This window comes from Stegostoma tigrinum, chromosome 42, assembly GCF_030684315.1.
Source record: "Stegostoma tigrinum isolate sSteTig4 chromosome 42, sSteTig4.hap1, whole genome shotgun sequence".
In the NCBI taxonomy this organism is placed as follows: Eukaryota; Metazoa; Chordata; class Chondrichthyes; order Orectolobiformes; family Stegostomatidae; genus Stegostoma; species Stegostoma tigrinum.
In genome coordinates, this window is record NC_081395.1 from 15,595,949 (window position 1) to 15,617,437 (window position 21,489).

General features: G+C 43.0%; 2 protein-coding genes across 8 annotated transcripts in view; one reads left to right on the top strand and one right to left on the bottom strand.

Annotated features, from left to right (window-relative positions):
• Window positions 1–1,112: 1,112 nt before the first annotated feature.
• On the bottom strand, window positions 1,113–4,371 carry LOC125449235 (zinc finger protein 239-like). Its single transcript, XM_048524934.2, has 2 exons — window positions 4,286–4,371; window positions 1,113–1,857 (listed from the first exon to the last, which is right to left on the bottom strand). The coding sequence occupies exons 1-2, from the start codon at window positions 4,369–4,371 to the stop codon at window positions 1,233–1,235; spliced, it is 711 nt and encodes a 236-aa protein (XP_048380891.2). The 3' UTR covers window positions 1,113–1,232.
• Window positions 4,145–21,489, top strand: part of LOC125449222 (zinc finger protein 239-like) — a 97,202-nt gene continuing 79,857 nt past the window's right edge. For 3 of the 7 annotated variants that reach the window (XM_059641456.1, XM_059641457.1, XM_059641455.1), the window contains exons 1-2: window positions 4,151–4,553; window positions 9,567–10,538. In XM_059641456.1, coding sequence (XP_059497439.1) covers window positions 9,675–10,517 — 843 coding nt within the window. In that variant the 5' untranslated portion in view covers window positions 4,151–4,553; window positions 9,567–9,674 and the 3' untranslated portion in view covers window positions 10,518–10,538. Of the gene's footprint in view, window positions 4,554–9,566; window positions 10,539–19,383; window positions 19,485–20,330; window positions 20,431–20,659; window positions 20,702–21,489 lie in introns of those variants that run through there. The other 4 variants (XM_048524919.2, XM_048524922.2, XM_048524920.2 and 1 more) reach the window with 4 other exon arrangements.

Consider the following 21,489-nt stretch of genomic DNA (forward strand, 5'->3'; position numbering starts at 1 on the left):
CATTCTGAAAAGCATCCTTCCAACACTACTCTCTGTCTCCTATGACGAAGCCAGTTCTGTACCCATCTTGCCAGCTCACCACGATACCATGTGACTTCACCTTTTGTACCAAACTGCCTTGTCAAAGGTTCTACTGAAATCCACACAGACAACATCAACCACTTTTCCCTCATTAATCATCTTAGTCACCTCCTCAAAAAACTTTGACAAGTTAATGAGGCATGACTTCCTCCGTAAAAAACGCTGCTGTCTATCTCTAATAACTCCATTTGTTTCTAAATGAAAGTTAAAATTGTTTTAATTTTGTTATTGGAATGTGATTGAGGCTGGCAAGGCCAGTATTTGGTGCCTACCACAAATGCCCTTGTTCTTTATTAGCTGAGGTTCAGAATAGCAGGTAGAATCTGCTCTAAGTGTACAAAACACTTGTCAGGCTACAGCTGGAGAATTGCATTTGGTTCCAGTTACCAAAACAAGGATACTCCAGAAAGGGTATGGAGGGGATTTATTAGAATTTCTGCCAGCGCTGCAGAACTTTGGCTCAGAATTTTGGCTGTTTTTATTTACATTAAAACAAAAGATGATGAGGGGGAAAATTTAATTAAGGGGGACAAAATCATTAGGTGACTGGAGAATTCCTTCCTATCCATACCTCCTCCTTGAGCAAAGAGATCAATAACTGGGGTGCATTCATTTTAAAATAACAGGTAGATTAGGAAAGGGAGTCGAGAAATGTTTTCATTCTGAGGACAATGGGATTTGGAACTCATGCCCGAAAAGATGGTTGAAGCAGGAACTCTCCTCACATTTGAAAAGTGTTGGAATTATTCTTTATCTGCTGGATTACAAATCAGGAGTTGGGAAGTGGGAATAGGCTAACACAGACCTGAAAGTCATATGGCCTCATTCAGAGCTGTAGATTTTCTGTTTCCGTCGTTGAAGGTATTGAAAACTGAGATATGGGTTTGGTCCCTCAGGGAATCTAGGGATATGGGGAACAGGCAGGAAACAGGCTTTGAGGTTGCAGATCAGCAATGATCATATGAAATGGTAGAACAAGCTCAAGAGATTGTACAGTTTACTCCTGTATTTCCTTTAAGTTCAACAGCACGTTGTCTATTTTCAGCAAAACTGATTTATTTGGTAGATATACAGAACATTAAATCTTGCCCTGTTACAGGAATTCTTAAATGCAACAGAATGTGATCCTCGGCAGACTCAAATCCTGACAATCACTTGTGAACTCGCTGGTGTGTCAGCAAGTGAGCCGATCGAGCGAATCTCTTCCCACACTTGGTGCAGTTGAATGGCCTCTCCCCAGTGTGTACACGCTGGTGTCTCAGTAGGTTGGATGACTGAGAAAACCCCTTTCCACACACAGAGCAAGTGAAAATTCTCTCCCCTGTATGAACCCGTTGGTGTGTCACCAGGTTGGATGAAGAAGTGAATCCCTTTCCACACGCAGAGCAGGTATATGGCCTCTCCCCAGTGTGAACTCGCTGGTGTTGAATTAGATGAGATGATTGTCTGAATCTCTTCTCACAGTGAGAGCAAGCAAATGGTCGCTCATCAGTGTGAACAAGCTGGTGTTTAATTAAGTCTGGTGAGATTTTAAAGCAATTCCCACAGACAGAGCATTTAAAAGGCCTCTCATCAGTGTGAACCCGGAGGTGTAATTGAAGGCTGGATGATAGAGTGAATCCCTTCCCACAGTCAGAGCAGGTGAATGGTCTCTCACCCGTGTGACTCCGTCGATGAGCTTCCAGCTGGGATGGGGAACTGAATCCTTTCCCACAGTCCCCACATTTCCATGGTTTCTTTGTGATTCGGGTGTCCTTGTGTCTCTCCAGGTTGGACAATCAGTTGAAGATCACACAAAACAAGCGCAGGTTCTCCCCACTGCGAATGGTGTGTGTGGTTGTGTCTCGGTGTTTTTCCAGCCACAATGATGTTCAAAATCTTTTCCCAGAAACAGAACAAACATTTCTTCCACATTCATAGGCTGGTGATATTCAAATTCTGATGAATCCAGTAACTGTGACACTGATGTGATGTCTGCTTTGATTTTCCAGTCTACAAATCATTTCCTTCTAATCCCCTAGAAACAGAGATAGCAGTATCACTTTCAGTCCACATCAAAAATTCAGATTAGACCATTCAAATTTCTAAGGAACATTCTTTCCACTCTCATTCACTTGTATATGTGGTCAAATCAAACTAAAAGAATCTAAATCAGCAAGAGACCAAACTGAACATGAGACAAGAAAAGGGAATCACAAGACCATGAAATGTAAGATCAGAAATAGGACATTTACTCCCTTGAGTCTGCTCCACCATTCAATAACACCACAATTCTCAACTTCACTTTACTGCCTTATACCTATAATCCCCAAGTGCCTTTCTGGTTAAAAGTCAATCTAAATCATCCTTGAACATGCTGAATGACTCCAGACTCAACAGCTAGTAAAGAATTGCAAATTCACTATTCTCAGAGACAAAGTTCCTCCCCGTCTTTGAATGATCCCAACAAAACCAGTGAAGTGTCATTTCTAGTAAGAGCAAGGCAGCAGATATATGAAAAAACTATAATCTAAAAGCTCCCCTCCAGACAGACTTGGAAGTATAATCTTATTCCTGCATTAAAATACTGGAATTGCCTTCCTAACAGTATGAGAAGTGGTGGCACTGTAGTAATTGTAATTTTTTTTATTCATTCATGGAATAAAGGCATCACTGGCTAAGCCAGCATTTATTGCCCATCCCTAACTGCCGAAAGGGTAGTTAAACACCAGTGCCAAGAATATTCCTGGGTCTCTGGCTTAATTGTCCAGCAATAATACCACTAGGTCATCACCTTCTCAACTAACAACCCAGAGCCCCAAGCTGATCATGTTGGGGTCATGGGTTTGAATCCTCCCACAGCAAATTCTGGAATTTGAATTCTAAACATTCTAAAAGTGTTAAATTCTATAAGTCTTAAATTAAGAGGTAACCTTAGAGCAATCTGTTATTGTTACCTCCTGTGACGCCAGGCCCAAAGCAATGCGGTTGACTCTTAACAAAAACAGAAGTTTCCGGAAAAGCTCAGCAGGTCTGGCAGCATCTGTGAAGACAAAATCAGAGTTAACATTTCAGGTCTGGTGACCCTTCCTCATAACAGTTCTGATTTACAGAATCCACAGTTCTTTCAATTTTTAATTTAGTGGTTGACTCTTAACTGCCCTTTGAAGCAGTCATACCCAAGCTACTCAGCGGCAATAACTGCTGGCTCACACATCACGAATAGAAAAAAGTGGGTGGCTGCAATAGTTCAATGAAGCAATTCACCACTACTTTCCCAAGGGGCAATCAGTGACATACAATAAATGCTGGTCCAACTAGCAACTTTTGCATCGCTTATAAAAGACTGCATCCAGAGAAGCCCAGATTGTGGAAGATATCGGGCGAACCAGTGGACATTTTTGCTTTCTCCCCATGGCCACACAATGGCATGGAAGAGAGGATGGTGAACTCTTATAAAGAGATTTAGGCAAGATTGTGCCATGGAAACAAGCTGGGATCTTACTGAATAGTAGAGGTAGCTCACAGCTAAATAGCCTGAACCTGTTCCTACGTTTTTCTGTCCCTCACATCAGAAGAAGAGTCACATTGGACTCAAAACATTAACTCTGTTTTTCTCTCTGTTGACGGTGTCAGAACCAGAGTTTCTCCAGCACTTTTTCTTTTTATTTCTTCTGTTCTTATATTCAGCCCCCAATCCCAATGTGTCCTGTTTAGCTATGTCCTACAACTTGTTCTTTCAATCAACAGAAGGACCTGGAGAAGATCGTATGACTCACCCAACCCCTCTCCATACTGTTCAAAGAAGAGGGGCCTGGTAGTAAAATGCAACACAAAGTGGTACAGCAGCCCACTAGGTAACCACACTGTGCCTACAACCTCTCACATTGAATACATAGACAGTCCAGAGTCCTTTTGATTTCAAACATCACCTGCAGCCTGGGAATGGGTGAAGCTGTTGAAAACCCCGTTTCCCTGAAATCCATACTCTGCCCCAGAGCACTAGGACCCAGTGTAAAAAAAAGAGACCTGATGCCCCTCCACAACAGCATTGGGGGGAAGATTGCGCATGTGCTCCGCTCCACGCTGATACAAGATGGCGACCAATAACAGAGGCCTGTTACCGGGAGAAAACCTCGGGAGCTAAAAACACCGGACCTGCTGGGTGATATCCATGGTTTGTGGCCTATACCAAATGTTTATAAACATTTTTCAGTTCAATCACCGGCTCCATCGCTCAGCCCGCATTACCGCCTCTTTACCGGCTGCAGAGATGACAAAGGAACGTCTCTTGCTGGATAGCATTCGCATTGCGCATGCTCCCAAATGCCGGGTTCTGCGCCTGCGTACTGCTATTCCCCTTCACCCACGCCAGGGACTCTCTGCTCTGCGGTGAATGCTGGGACAGGTTATGCCAGAAATCGTAACAGAAAAAGTTGGCTATTTAGCCCATCGAGTCTAATCTGCCATTCATTGAGATCGAGATTTGTCTGGTAATTCTTAATTCCACTTTCTTGCCTGTTTGTCATTACTCTGGATTCCCTTTTATGATTAAAATCTGTCATTAACAGCCTTGAATATACTTAATGATCCAGCTTAACAGTCCCCTTCAGTAAAGAATTCCCCATTCACTACAATCTTGAGAAAGAAAATGCTCCTTATCTTAGTTTTAAATGGGTGATCCCTCACTTTCAGATTATTGCTTCAGTTCCTAGACTGTCTCACATTGGAAACAGCCTTTTCAGATCTACCTGTGAAGTCCCTGAAGAATCTAGAATTTTTCAATAAGGATGCCCTTCATTTTTCTAAGTTCCAATGAGTATAGGCCCAACCTACTCAAGCTCTCCTCAGAAAATAATCCCTTTATACCTTCTCTGGACTGCCTTCAATTTCAGTATGTCTTTCCTTAGATGAGGGGCTCAAAATTTTTCACAAGATTCCAGCTATGGTCTGACTAGTGGCTTTTATAATTTTAGCAAAAATCCTGACTTTTTTTCCCACTCCATTCCCTTTGAAATTAAAATCAATATTCTATTTGCCTTCCTTATTACCCATGAACTTGGATGCTAGGTTATTGTGATTCATGGATATTCTTAAATTCATACTATCCTGTTGCTTTATGCAGTCTTTCTCCATTTTAAATACTATTCAGCTCCTCTACTCTTCTTGCTAAAGTGCAAAGCCTCTACTTTTCCCACATTTATATTCCACCTGTGAAGATTTGCTCACTCACCTAACCTGTCTATATCCCTGTGTAGACTCTTTGCCATTCTCACCACTTGCCTTCTCACCAATTTTTGAGTCATCTGCAAACTTGGCTCTGGTACATTTACTTTCCTCATCAAAATCTTTAATGTATAAGTAATTGTGGTTGCAGCAATGATCCACTTGGTTGCCATCCTGAAACTGCCACTTTATCTGTCTTCAATTAGTTAGCCAATTCTCTATCCATGCTAGTATACTACCTCTAACATGATGGGCTGTTACTTTATTAAGTAGCTTAACATAGGCTACTTTATCAACATCTTCTATAAATCCAAATATATTGTATTAGATACTACTGCTTTACCTTTATCTGCTTGTAACTGGTTCAAATAATTATAATAAATTTGTCAAGCATGATTTCCCCTTCATGAACCTTGGCTATGTTATGTATTTCTAAATGCTCTTCAATTGCATCCTCTATAATGGACTGTAATATTACACCAATAACAAACATTAGACTAAGTGGCCTGTCTGTTTCTCATTTTTAAGTAAAGGTGTGACATTGGTAGTTTTCTAATCCTCTGGGACCTTTCTAGCATCTAAGGATTCTTGGAAGATTACTACCACTGTATCCATTGTCTCTGTAACTAATTCCTTTAATATCCTAGGATGCATCCCATCAGGTCTCTTTCATTTGTGATAGTTTTGGTGCAATAGGGTTAAGATTAGGGTTAGGGTTATTGAAAGTCATAATCAAGGAATAGTGATTGCTTTTGTTATGATGTGGCTATTGTGTCGAAATCCATAAAATTAGGAAGCAAAAATGCAAGTGCACAGACTTTAAACCAGTGAACAGGAATTGCTTCATACATGTAGCCCTCAAACCCCAGCTGATTCTTAACTGCCCTGTAAGCAATTAGAAATGGGCGATGAATGTTAGCTGAGACAAGCCAATATGCGACACATTCCCATGAATGAATAGAAGATAAAACAGAAGTTTCATACCTTCTGACTTGAAACTATATTGCCTTTACTATAGTTCCCTTACTATCAATTGTGACAGAACTCCTTTACTAACACTCCTCTGAATGTACCTACACCAGATAGTGTATATATACAGAGATGATGGGAACTGCAGATGCTGGAGATTCCAAGATAATAAAATGTGAGGCTGGACAAACACAGCAGGCCAAGCAGCATCTCAGGAGCACAAAAGCTGACGTTTCGGGCCTAGACCCTCTCTGATGAAGGGTCTAGGCCTGAAACGTCAGCTTTTGTGCTCCTAAGATGCTGCTTGGCCTGCTGTGTTCGTCCAGCCTCACATTTTATTATCAGTGTATATATACACACTGACCCTCCAAACAGTATCCCACCTAAACCCATCTCATACTCTTTCCCTGTAACCTTGCATTTCCCATGGCTAATGCCCCTAACCTGTACATCCCGAACACTTTTGGCAATTTAGCAGAGCCCATCCACCTAATATGTACCTCTTTGGACTGTGGGAGGAAACCAGAGCACCCAGCAGAAACCCAGGCAAATATGGGGAGAACATACAAACTCCACACAGACAGTTGCCCAAGGGTGGAACTGAACCTGCGTCCCTGGCGCTTTGAGGCAGCAGTGCTAACCACTGTGCCACCTGTTCACAAGGGCAGTTAAGGATGGGTGATGAATGTGGGTCACACCAGTAAAGCCTGCATTTGAACAGAAAATGAAAACAAATGTTGCCAGTCTCTCGTTGTTCCTGGAAAAGGTGATGGTCACAAAATTGCTGCAGCACGTATGGTGAAACTTCTTCAACAATGCCATGACACAAGGTGTTACAGGACTTTCACACACAAAGATGAATTTGCTAACAATATATTTTCAAGCCAGTTTGATTTGCAACTGGGAGGTAACTTTGGACAAAATGATATTCCCAAGTTCATCAAGCAGCTTTGATAAGTTCTGTTTAGGGTCTTGTCATGTTGTCGATGTGAAGTTTGTCTGCAGCTTTTCAGAACTTTAGTTAGGCCACACTTGGAATATTGCGTACAGTTCTGGTCACCACACTACCAGAAGGATATGCATGCTTTGGAGAGCGTACAGATAATGTTTACTAGGATGCTGCTTGATGTGGGGGATTTTAGCTATGAAACAAGGTTGGATAGACTGGGTTTGGTTTCACTGGAAAGCAGGAGTTTGAGGGGCTACCTGATAGAAGTCTATACAATTGTGAATGGCATGGGTAGAGTGGAAAGTATGAAGCATTTTCCCAGGGTTGGAGGGTCAATTACCAGGGGACACAGGTTTAAGTTGCAGTGTGGGTGGAGGTTGGGGTTCAAAAGAAATAATAGGAACTGCAGATGCTGGAGAATCTGAGATAACAAGGTGTAGAGCTGGTTGAACACTGCAGGCCAAGCTGCATCTTAGGAGCAGGAAAGCTGACGTTTCGGGCCTCGCCCCTTCATCAGAAAAGGGGGAGAGGAAGAGGGTTCTGAAATAAATAGGGAGAGAGGGGGAGGCGGATCGAAGATGGATAGAGGAGAAGATAGGTGGAGAGGAGACAGACAAATTAAAGAGGCGGGGATGGAGCCAGTAGAGGTGAGTGTAGGTGGGGAGGTAGGGAGGAGATAGGCCAGTCCAGGGAGGACTGACTGGTCAAGAGGGCGGGATGAGGTTAATATGTAGGAAATGGGGATGCAGCTTGAGGTGGGAGGAGGGGATAGATGAGAGGAAGAACAGGTTAGGGAGGCGGGGACGATCTGGGCTCGTTTTGGGATGCAGTAGAGGGAGGAGAGATTTTGAAGCTTGTGAGATCCACATTGATACCATTGGGCTGCAGCATTCCCAAGCAGAATACGAGTTGCTGTTCCTGCAACCTTCGGGTGGCATCGTTGTGGCACTGCAGGAGGCCCAGGATGGACATGTCGTCTGAGGAATGGGAGGGGGAGTTGAAATGGTTCCCGACTGGGAGGTGGAGTTGTTTATTGCAAACCGAGCGTAGGTGTTCTGCAAAGCGGTCCCCAAGCCTCCGCTTGGTTTGCCCAATGTAGAGGAGGCCACAACGGGTACAGCAGATGCAGTATACCTCATTAGCAGATGAGCAGGCGAACATCTGTTTGACGTGGGAAGTCTTCTTGGGGCCTGGGATGGGGGTGAGGGAGGAGGTGTGGGGGCAAGTGTAGCACTTCCTGCGGTTGCAGAGAAAAGTGCTGGGTGTGGTGGGGCTAGAGGGGAGTGTGGAGCGGACAAGGGAGTCAGGGAGAGTGGTCCCTCCAGAAAGGAGACAAGGGTGGGGATGGAAAATTGTCTTTGGTGGTGGGGTCAGATTGCAGATGGCGGAAGTGTCGGAGAATGATGCATTGGATCCGGAGGTTGGTCGGGTGGTACGTGAGGACAAGGGGAATTTTTTTTGGTTGTTATTGCAGAGATGGGATGTGAGCGATGGGTTGTGGGATATGCGGGAGACATGGTTGAGGGTGTTCTCGACCACTGCAGGAGGTTGTTGCGGTCCTTGAAAAACAAGGACATCTGAGATGTAGGGGAGTGGAATGCCCCATCCTGGGAGCAGATGCGGCGGAGGTGCAGGACTTGGGAATAGGGGGTGGCATTTTTGCAGCAAGATGGGTGGGAGGAAGTGTATTCTAGGCAGCTGTGGGAGTCGGTCGACTTGAAATGGATATCGGTTTCTAGGCAGTTGCCCAAGGTGGAGACAAGAGAGGTCCAGGAAGGTGAGGGAGGTGTTAGAGGTAGTCCAGGTGAACTTAAGTTTCAGGTGGAAGGTGTTGATGAAGTGGATGAACTGTTTGAGCTCCTCGTGGGAGCACAAGGTGGCGCCGATGCAGTCATCAATGCAACGGAGGCAGAGGTAGGGTTTAGGGCCAGTATAGGTAAGTTTAACCTTAAGTTCACCTGGACTATCCAGGTGATACAATAACAGTATTTAAGAAACTCCTGGATAAATACATGATTAGGAAGGGAATGGAGGACTAAGGATCGTGTAAGTGAAGGCAGTTTTAGTAATGAAATGGCAAAATGTGTCAGTGCAGGCTCGCCGAAAGGCCTTTTCCTAAGCATTACATTTCAACCTCTGTTTTTTTGCCTTGCGTTCTTGTATCGAACCAGACTGAGAGGCAGGTTCCCTTCATTGCTAGATAGTAGTGGCACATTTGCATTTTATAACAATCAGACAGTTTTCATGCTCATTTTTTTCCTAATGTTGGCCCCACAAATGACCAGGTTTGTTCAGCTTAATTTCACAACGGCTCTTTGTATTTTTCAGGCTGTCTTTACCATGTTTTGAATTCATTTTGCAGGATGTTAGAAAGTGAAATTTTGTACACAGGAACCTCAAGCCAGATATCACATTCGGCTCCGAACATCACCAACCATTGGACGTGGAGTCAGGAAGCACTGTTCACAGCATGGAGAAACTATACACATGTTCTGTGTGTGGACGAGGTTTCATCCGATCATTAAACTTGTCAAAGCACAAGTGCAGCGTCACTGGGGACAAAGCATGGGAATGTGAGCACTGTGGAAAGGGATTCAATTATTTGTCTGAGCTGAATATTCATCGCCGCAGTCACACCGGAGAAAGACCATTCAGCTGCTCCAATTGTGGTAAAGGATTCTCCAAATCATCCCACCTTCTAAGACACCAGCGAGCTCATAGTGGTGAGAGACCATTCACATGCTCAGTGTGTGATAAGAGCTTCACTAACTCATCCAATCTCTTGTCACACCACCTTATTCATAGTGAGGAGAGACCTTTTAAATGTTCTTATTGTGAAAAGGATTATAAAAGGAAAAATGATCTGTTGACCCATAAACGCAGTCACACTGGAGAGAAGCCGTTCACCTGCTGTATCTGTGGGAAGAGTTTCATGCGATCATTTGACCTTCTGACACACCAACTCATTCATACTGATCAGAGGCCATTTAAATGTCCTGACTGTCAGAAAAGCTTCAAAACTCGAAATGATCTGTTGATGCACCAGCAAAACCATACCAGGGAGAGACCTTTCACCTGCTCTTTCTGTGGGAAAGGGTTCACTTGGATGTCTAACCTACTTAATCACCAGCGGAGTCACACAGGGGAGAAGCCATTCATCTGCTCTGTGTGTGGAATGGGATTCACTCAGTCATCCACACTGCTGACACACCAGAGAGTTCACACAGGGGATAGACCATTCACCTGCTCCACATGTGGGAAGAGATTCACTCGTTCGTCCACCCTGCTAAGACACCAACGAGTTCACAAGTGACTGCAAGGAGTGCATTATTTTGTAAGTGTTGTTGTTAATCATATTCAGGACTAATGTCATTCATTCTGACAATTGAGGTTTGTTTCTGGTGACGTTACTAATAATATAATAGTTAGAGTAAGCATTGATACTCAAGACAAATGTTAAGTAAATCAGCTTTCCTTCAGACAGTGTTCTGAATTCTGATTTCTCCAGTGATAAGAGGAAACTGATAGATGTCCTTTGTCAACTGTGCCATATTTGGGTCTTTCTCACTCAAAATTATTTCCATTTTTTCTGGTTCTCCTCCCATGTTAAACGCCAAGCTTTTGTCCATCCTGTAAACTGGTTGAAGATTTTACAGGCCTTTGCAATCTCCCTCATGTTCTCATGTCGTTTGGAAGATTTCCAATTATCTTTTAATTCCATTCTGTTTCTGGTGTTATTGTGCCAACCAAAGTTTCTACCCCAACACTGCTCAACAAGGGCCTGTGTTGACTGTTGTGAATTTGTCACAAATGGTTCAAGAGCTGAGGACTGGATTTTATTTGCGAGAAAACATAGTCTGTGTAATTTTCTCACTGCCAACTTTACAGGTGTAATGCATCTCAGCCTTTGACATCAGGAAGGAGAATTTAATGTCAAGTGAAACCCACTGTACAACTGAGATAACAAGATGTAGAGCTGGATGAACACAGCAGGCCAAGCAGCATCAGAGGAGCAGGAAGGCTGACATCTCGGGCTTGACCCTCCTTCAGAGAAAAAAAAATTTCTGAAGAAGCATCTAGGTCTGAAACATCAGTCTTCCTGTTCCTCTGAAGCTGCTTGGCCAGCTGTGTTCATCCAGCTCTACATCTTGTTATCTCAGATTTTCCAGCATCTGCAGTTCCTACTATCTCTCCCACTGTACAACTGTCTCTTCATTGCGGCCCACATCTATGCAGCCCCAAACTGTCTGGTAGATTTTAATTACTTTGAGACAGAAGGATGGTTGTGGATGAGAAGAGTGTGTTGGTCGTGTCACTGTATGAGATGGATGTGATAGGTCAGGTCATCGTATGAATTAAGAATACTGGGCCAGGTCACTGTATGAGGGGAAATGAGATCATTAAGGGGAAGGAGAGGTGACTTTGGTCACTCTGTGGAAGGAGTGATGAGCATTGTATAGGTAGTTATTAGCCATTAGAGACTATTAACTCTTGTACATTTGTTACTGTAGTGAAAACTCTAACAATATGGTCTGCTAGATTTTTCAGCAGCCCTTAATCTCTTATTTGGTATAATACAATGACAATATGGAGAAAATAATTTGATCAAAACGAGGAATACACCCTTCTGCTCTAAATGAGCAGATGTCATAGAGCACAGAAACAGACCCTTCGGACCAACTTGTCCACACCGACCAGATTTCCCAAACTGGACTAGTCCCATTTGCCTGCATTTGGCTCATATCCCTCTGAATCTTTCGTACTGATGTAGTGTCCTAATGTCTTTTAAATGTTGTAATTGTATTTGCCTCTACCACTTGCTGTAGCAGCTTGTTCCATATATGCAGTACCCTCTGTGTGAAAAAGTGTTCAAATGTGTTTCTTGAGGGACAAGGGCATCAAAGCTGTACATTGTGTACTTATCTTCCAATATGCCTGTGATATCCATTTTAAATGTTTCCAACAGTCTCAGTAACAGCAAGAAGATTGCACAATCACAGAAATCATTGTTTCTTTTGTTTTCAGGAATAACATATTAACATAAATCTTCCTACCTTATACTGATCTGTATCCCCATTTGTCTTCCCAATATCAGTGTGATTTACAATATAGAATTCATATATCAATTAAGTCATGGAGACAGAGCACAGAAACAGACCTTTTGGTCCAGCTCCCATAGTAAACTAGTCCCACTTGTCTGTATTTGGCCCATAACCCTCTAAACCTTTACTACGCATCTACGTATCCAAATTAATTTTAGATGTTGTAGATGTATCTGCATCTGCCACTTCGTCTTTTTTTTCAGCTTACTCCCTCTACTCATACCGTTTATTGTCCTGGAATCAGTCGTTCCTATATAAGAGATAATGGGAACTGCAGATGCTGGAGAATTCGAGATAACAAAGTGTGGAGCTGGATGATCACAGTAGGCCAAGCAGCATCTTAGGAGCACAAAGCTGACGTTTCGGGCCTAGTCCCCTACATAATCTGTTGCAAATTCTGTCGATATTAACCTTCTTCTTTACCTAACCTGGGTCCTTCTGTCGGTACAGACTCAGTGGGCTGAAGGCCCTCCTCTGTGCTGTATGACTGTGATTCTACCAAACCATGGACGTTCCTTGTTTGAAGGATGACATTCTATCTTTGCTTACTTATTCCTTTACTCAAAGTCAGCCCTTCGATTGATTGTGAATTGTTTCACCATGCCTACCACGTTTCAGTTACAAATGTTGAAGTATTGGCTGCACCCCCACGAGGTTTCATCCGTTTAAAGCCACAAACAGAAGGTTCCAGTGTTCACCTGATGTTTGGTAGAAATCAGCTTTGCAAATACGGCAGAGTTTCGGCGAATGTGGGGGATTCGGGTCAGCCCCGCCCCTTCGTTCTCACTGATTGGTTGGGTGGCTGGGCGTATTTCCCGGTTGCTCCTCCCCTTCGTCCTATTGGTCCGCAGCTGCCGTCAATTGCCTGGGCATTAGGGTGCAATTCGTCGCAGATGTAAACTGCTCGGATTCCCGAAGAAGCGATGCCGGTAGGTGGATCGGGAGGCTTCATTAAGAGGCGAAGAAGACTTAAATGGGCATCTGCTGGCTCGGTATTTAAACCGGTAGCTGCTCTCCTTGACACCGCGCTGGCGTCCCGCCACAATATTGAGTGGAGGCAATGGTGACGTTGCGCTTGCTGGGGCTCAAGGAGCCAATCAGGAAGATCCTCACCGTGCCCCGTCCCTCACTGCCCGTAAAGCCGCCGCCTCCATTCAATACGATTCAACCTCGAGATCAATGCAATTTTCTTCTCTTCCTGTATACTTCGATCCGTTTAAGAGCTAAAAAATGTCTTTCTCTTCCTGTTCCTCGAAGGTACTTTTTGACCCGGCCTCCACAGCCTTCTGTGGTAGAACACTCCACAAGTTCACCACCTTCTGAGTGAAGAAATTCCTAAATTTGGATCCTGAGCCTAAAACCCCTGGTTCTAGACTGCCCGAACTGGGAAAACAAATCCAAAAATTGCTAGGGAAACCTCAACAAGTCTGGTAGCGTATGTTGAGTGAAAGCAGAGTTCTGCCTCCAGTGACCCTTCAGGGAAGCATCCTGCATCATCCAGCCCTCTTAGAATTTTATATGGCTCAATCAGATAATATCCCTCTCATTCTTCTCATAGCAAATGAATTCAGGCCCAGTTGGGTCACCTTGTATCCTCACATGATAGTCCTGCTATCCCTTGTATCAACCTAATGAACCTTTGCTGCCCTGGCTGTATGGCAGGTACAATTTTTTTGGGAAGGGATACAAACTGTACACAATAGTCCGGATGTGGACTCTACAAGGTGTCTGTTTTGCTGCAGAACTCACTAATCCTTCTGGGCATTGATCATAGCATGTTGTGATTTGGACCAACTTGCCTATCACCTCCACAGGTGCTGGAGGATGTAATGAAACCAGAATCTGGGTTGGGAACACTTTGCAGAGCCACAGAACCTGATTCCAGATTGGCATTTCCTAGTTTGCAGTTGTGGGGCTGCTTCTTCTGTCCTGGGAACAGGGCTGAGACAATGCCACTATTGTTGGGCAGCCAGTGGATGATGGTTTACAACAGTGGAGATGGAACAATAAATAAGAAGTTCCATTCTGGGGAAATCAATGAGCCTCTGATCTTTGTTCAGTAAGGAACCTGGGAGGTGGATGGATAGGATTCACAAGGAATCTCCAAGCCCTGATTCAGACTCATTGATTTGATTAACAGTCTGCAGATAGGAACTGGGAAGCTGAGGACAGGCAGAGGAGATGGAAGGAAGAAGGAAACTGGGAGTGGAGGATAGACTGGTGCAATGTATTTGGTATGAAGGCTTCAGATTTTAACACTGGATGAGAGCATGAATTGCGCTGGGCATCAACCTTTGGGCATTAAGAAAGACAAAGATGTTCCATAAGAATTTTGTGTTTTGAATTTTTATCCCCTCAGTGAACGGTTTTATAAACTTCTTTTCCAGGTTGTTTGAGGGGGAGGATTGGCAGACAGAAAACTTCAACATCGCGTCATTGCTTCATTTTATCAGCCTTTGAACATGAAAGTAGAAATCTTTATTCTATCTGTAGCATAACATTTCAAACACCACTGTAACTGGGAAAATAGAGAGACACAGCTTCATCTAAGCGACAATGTTCTAGTGAACTGACTTTGGTCAGCGTCTTAATCAGTTAAACGGCCTCAGAAAAAACCTTAACACACCATTCACAGCAAGGAAAAAATGAACACGTGATATGTAGTGTCAATTGTTCATTCACCCTGGAGAGACGAAAGGACATCTGCACCATTGAGAAATTGTGAAAATATAAGGAATGTGCAAAAATACTTGATTATTCAAATCCATCGATAGAATCACACTGGGGACAGACCATTCATTTGTTTATGAGAACTGATTGACTAAGTCATTTGACCTTTTGCCCACCAGCGAATTCACAATGAGGAGAAGCCATTTGGCTGTGGTTCCTGTGGAAAGAGGTTTGGGCATACTTCACACTGTCTGTGCACCAATGTGCTCACAGTTGGGAGAGACCAGTCATCTGCTCTGCATGTGGAAAGGAATTCACGCAGTCTTCTAATCTCCTGATACACCAGCAAGCCCAGAGTGTGGAAAATGCTTAAAACTTTTCAGGGAACTGAAGTTTCACGGATGTGTTCACACTAGGTTTAGGCGATCATCTCAACTCATTGTACAGAGAGGATTCACAGTGGGGAGATGCAATTCACCTACTGTGTGTGGAAAGGGATTCACTTCATTATCCAACCTGCTGAAACACCAGCAAGCCAATTTTATCATTCTATATGATCACAGCTGATCGTTTAACTCAGTACCCTGCACCCACCCCCCATTTTCTCCCCACATATTTTAGCCCTAAGAATTATATCTAAATGTCTCTTGAAGCATTCAACGTTTCAGCCTCAACTGCCTTCTGTGGCAGAGAATTTCTAAGCTAAGATTAGGCCCAGGTTTGACTCCTGATCATGGAATTATTGTTACTGAATTTGCAGAATAAACAGAAATTGTTGCTGATTGACACCAGAAAAACACACATGATTCTGGAAGTATTTCAGATTCTTGTCAGTGCTGGAAATGCAACTGCTTTCAGCCAGAAACAAGTAGAGAGGCCAAGTGAAACAAACAGAGAGATAAAAACCACAAGAATGCAGCTCACTGCTACCTTCTCAAGTGGCTCCTGTCAGTGATGCATGTTGTCAGTGGACCCATTGAGGTGAAACTCTGATCGGCTGTGTTTTTATTGAATGATGGAGTGGGCTCAAAGGGCCATATTCTTCCTATAGAATAGAATCTGTGGCATGGAAACAGAATGTTTAGCCACACCAACCCAAGCTGAATGTGGTGTTTACAGCAAAGAGCCAGGACCTTCATCTGATTGATCTCAAAATCACAGACCTACTACTACAGCAGGAGGCTATTTAGCCCATCCTGAGTGCGACAGCTCTCCAAACAAGCAGCTCACTTTGTTCCACTCCTCAATCCTCTTCCTGTAACTGCAAATCATAACCATATAATTATCTCATTTCCTTCATAATGCCTCCACATTCCAGGTGTTCTCTTGGCTCAAAATGGTAGTCTCTCGGTCTAACATGGCCTCAGTGTAGACTTCTGGTCTCGAGAAGATTCCAGAGTGATTTCCCAGGAATCAGAGGTGAATTGACTGTAGATTTAGTGATGCGAGGCTCCTTGTAGGTAGGTGGTAATGACTAAAAAGTCTTGTCTCCACAAATGCATATCACTCCTGATTGATGACCTACAATTGCTCCATCTCTCTGTGCTTTTCTTTGCTTGTGTCATAGAACCATACAGTACAGAAAATGCTGTTTGGCCCATTGACCCTGTAGGAACAAAAACTATTCTAACTCCATAGTCATTCCACATTTTAGCACTTGTCCCATAGCTTTGAATGTTCTGATATTTTAAGCGCTCATCTAAATATGTCTGTGTGTTTTCCATTGTGGATGTTAGTGTAATTCAGTTCCCTATTGTTACAAATCAATCTTTATTCACATTAATTGTGTGACTTTATCTTAAAATCTAGGAGGAAAAATAGCAAATCTAAAATGTAAATGAGGAATTTTCAGAAAAAGATTCTGTTTTGGTTTGAGTGGAGACTGTTCCAATACTAAGTCTCTGTTTGTTATAAAGTGGAAAATGGTTGAAATTTTCACCAAGCAATATTTAAACACAGAAACTAAGTTGCTTTGGTCAAGTGGTTAAGTAAACAGACACATTGTGAGAATGAATTTATAAATACAAATAGTCCAACTGAAATTTGTCTGAAATTACAAATGTTCAGCTGCCTTCAGGTCTCAAAAGGAATATGAAATTAAAAGCTCAATCATAAATGTTACAGGAACAGGTAGATTAGAATCCCGAGGAAAGTTTGAAAATCCTGAGGCTATTTTCTGCAGAAGAGAGAAGGCTGAGAGACAACCTGATAGAAATGGAAAGTTTGTTTTGTAAGAGATTCAAGATGAAATTTATTCACTCAGCTGGAGATCCGTATATTCTGAATTTAGATTAAATGTTTAGAGATACAGAAAATAAATTACATTCACACATAGTTCTTAAGATTATTTCATCATCCATTGAATCAATATTGCTCATCAAATTTTCTGTCATTAAATTGTAAGTGACTAAACTGCAAAAGTTTTGCAATGGTTTTAAAGTCATAACAAGAAATGTTGAAAGGCTCTGATTAATTCTTTGTCTTCCTTTACTTTATTTCTCTCTGTCAGAGTGAAATGATCTCACAAAATGGTGAGGCTTTTCAATTCCTTTCCATGTCTCTTGAGTCTTATCAGGTTCTGAAGAGTCATATCACACTTGAAACGTGAACTCTGTTTCTCTCTCTGCCAACACTGCCAGGCCTGCTGAGTTTCTTCGACAATTTCCTGTGTGTTTCAGATTTCTAGTATCCTCAGTGTTTTGCTATGGATTCTCAGCTGATGTAAAGTTTTCATGGTGAAGGAAAGTCCCAAAGCCTTTTATAAAGAGCAAGAGGGTAACTAGAGAAAGGATTGGCCCACTTAAGGACAAAGAAGGAAAGTTATGCGTCGAGTCAGAGAAAATAGGTGACATTCTTAACAAGTACTTTGCATCAGTATTCACCAAGGAGAGGGACATGACAGATGTTGAGGTTAGGGATAAATGTTTGATTACTCTAGGTCAAGTCGGCATAAGGAGGGAGGAAGTGTTGGGTATCCTAAAAGGTATTAAGGTGAACAAGTCCCGAGGTCCAGATGGGATCTATCCCAGGTTATTGAGGGAAGTGAGAGAGGAAATAGCTGGGGCCTCAACAGATATCTTTGCAGCATCCTTAAACAGGGGTGAGGTCCCGGAGGACTGGAAAATTGCTAATGTTGTACCCTTGTTTAAGAAGGGCTTCAGGGATAATCCAGGTAATTATCGACCAATGAGCCTGACGTCAGTGGTAGGGAAGCTGCTGGAGAAGATACAGAGAGATAGGATATTTTCCCATTTGGAAGAAAATGGGCTTATCAGTGATAGACAACAGGGTTATGTACAGGGATGGTCATGTCTTACCAACGTAATAGAATTCTTTGAGGGCAAGACAAAGTTGATTGATGACGGAAAGGCTGTAGATCTCATATACATGGACTTCAGTAAAGCATTTGATACGGTTCTCCATTGGCAGGCTGATGGAGAAAGTGAAGTTGCTAGATGGATGAAAGAACTGGCTAGGCAACAGGAGACAGAGAACAGTAGTGGAAGGGGGTTTCTCAAACTGGAGACCTGTGACCAGTGGTGTTCCACAGGGATCTGTGCTGGGATCACTGTTGTTTGTGATATATGTAAATGATTTGGAGGAAGGTATCGGTGATCTGATTAGCAAGTTTGAAGATGACACGAAGTTTGGTGGAGTAGCAGATAGTGAAGGGGACTGTCAGAGATTACAGCAGAAGATAGATAGATTGGAGAGTTGGGCAGATAAATGGCAGATAGATTTCAAACTGGGCAAATGCGAGGTGATGCATTTTGGAAGATCTAATTCAAGAGCGAACTATACAGTAAATATAAAAGTCCTAGGGGTGCAGGTACATTAGTCTTTGAAGTTTGCATCCCATATAGACAGGGTGGTTAAAAAGAAATTTGGCATGCCTACCTTCATTGCTGAGTCCTTTGAATTTACCAGTTGGGAAGTCATGTTCAGGTTGTACAGGATATTGGTGGGCCCTCTTCTTGGAATACTTTGTCCACTTCTGGTCACCCAGTTACAGTATGGATATTATAGGCTGGAGAGTGTTCAAAAGAGATTTGTGTGGAGCAATTTTTCCTCAAGCTGTAAAGCTGAGTTTCCCTGATTGAAGTTTAAAGAAAGTATTAATCATTTGAGTCTTGTGTAAATGCTACTCACAATTTAGTGTTTGGGATATAATCTCCCTGAGTTTTTCTGAGCAGTACTTGTTATATTTGGAGGTTTTGAATTGGTTGAAGTTACTTGCATCCCAGGGATGACAGTAACCTGTTAATTAAACTGTAGTCACCACCAGTTGTTTGGAGAGTGAGGGGTAAAACCCAACCACATGTTCCTGTCTCAGTCACTGTTGAAATGGGCAAGAAAATATCTTACACTGTCTGAAATATGGTTTTGAAAAACTATTTTGACAGATATCACCGCAGGAACCTTTAAAAATCTTCCAAAAATCAGCAGATATCAACATGCTTGAGCAGACTTTTTTGAACTGTAAGGGCTGAAAGCAGGAGTGTGTGAAGGTCAGTATTGTGTACAGAGGGAAGGAATTAATCCAAGATGGGATACTATATTCAGTTAAAAAAACTATTTATCTTTTCCTCACACTAAGGTTAAAACCTATTAGTATTGTGTTCGTCAAGTTTCAAACCCACCTCCACTTTCATGCATGAGATGACTTCAATAACTGCTAGACCAAAGGAAAATAAACTACACTGGCTTAGCTTGTATGACAAACTGTTCAATTATACAGTTTAGGAATTTGTCTGGTGGTACATATAGCAATTTTGCACAGAAGTTGACCTGGTAATGGAATTGTGCAGTCACCTAGCATATTAGAAGGCCAGAGATAATAAGGTGTAGAGCTGGCTGAACACAGCAGGCCAAGCAGCATGGGGGGAAGCGGGGGAAGCAGGAAAGTTTCGGGCCTAGACCCTTCTTCAGAAAAAATTGCCATTTTGACCAATTTCTCAGAGAGCTGACTGATTCTTCCAAACTTCGTTTCCTTTCTCCATAAACATGTCACATTTGTCCCTTTAAGTCAAGGTCCCTTTTATCTCTCTCCTGGCCTTTCGTATTCTATCTCACGCCCCTCCCTCCATTTTTCATTGTTTCGTTCCAACTCCCGTCCCCCTTACTTATCTAGCCACTCGTTCTCATTTCACCCACCCCCTCACACACTTTCCTCCCTTTGCCCATACCATTCCCCCTACGACCGACCGTATCTGTCCTCGTAACTTTCCCCCAATAGCTCCTATAAAATAGCGCTAGCAATTCCTTCATATTAATCCTATTATCTTCTTTAAATGTGAGTTTCTCATTAAAGCAAAATAATTAATAATTTAAGATGATAATGGCGAAAATATTACCCAAAATTCGGAGCGATAAGGACGCTCCCCTATTCACAGAATTGACAATCATTGTACATGATACCGAGGGACAGCTGTCGTTTTCTCGACTGCATAAAAGGTAACAATGAAGCGGAATGGAGGAGACCATCAGTCAGGCAGTTGAACCGATAGGCTTCGTTAACATTTTGTATCCGCGGACAAACCCTAATTTAGAAAAAAAGTAATCGGTTTCTCGTTTGCACCAATCGGATTAACAACTTTTCCGGCGAGAGGCTCTAGGAAACGGCTGCCATCTTTGTAGGGGGCAATGAGCGCATTGCCTGTTCGTGCTGCTCCAGAAGGGACAATGTTGCGGCCGTTATTGCAGTACTGCAATTCTTTTTCGCGGGGTGAGGAGGTAGTAGGAGGGTACAGACACCAAGAAAGCTCAATGGAGCAACAGCGGGAGTGGATCGGACCGTGGTAGCGGAGCTTCCGAATTAAAGCCTGAGGGGCGAGGCCCAGATCAAGCTCTGTCGGAACAACAGAGGAAAAGGAGAGGGGTGAACCTTCATTGAATTTAGAAGCAGAGCTCTTAAGGTGGAATCAAGGTTCAAAAGGGGCAGGAAGATTGCTTGCTTAGAAACCAGTTTTAGGGACTGAGTGAGTAGTACAGGTTGGGAGACAGAGTGTAATGTGCTTATTTCGTGGTTGGTGGTTTGTCAGGAAAAGAGGGAAGGAAGGAGAAATCTGATTTGGTGAGTGGCGGGTAAGGTTGAGTGACTTTTTCTTAGCGTATGCTTTGCAGCTGGTGGGATTCGAAAGAGCAGGAGAACTCGGCCCTTGGAATCTTCCTCCGGCAATATGTGGGAAAGCAGGCACACTTCGAGTATCCATGGTGACCGACTTATGTGGGAAGTGTATCAGAGATAATGGGAACTGCAGATGCTGGAGAATTCCAAGATAATAAAATGTGAGGCTGGATGAACACAGCAGGCCAAGCAGCATCTCGGGAGCACAAAAGCTTTTGTGCTCCTGAGATGCTGCTTGGCCTGCTGTGTTCATCTAGCCTCACATTTTATTATATATGGGAAGTGTGTTCAGTTGCGGCTCCCGAGTGAATGCGTAGGGCGTTTGGAGCTATGGATGGACTCGCTAAGGAGCATTCGTGATACTAAAGACTTCATGGAGGGCACGT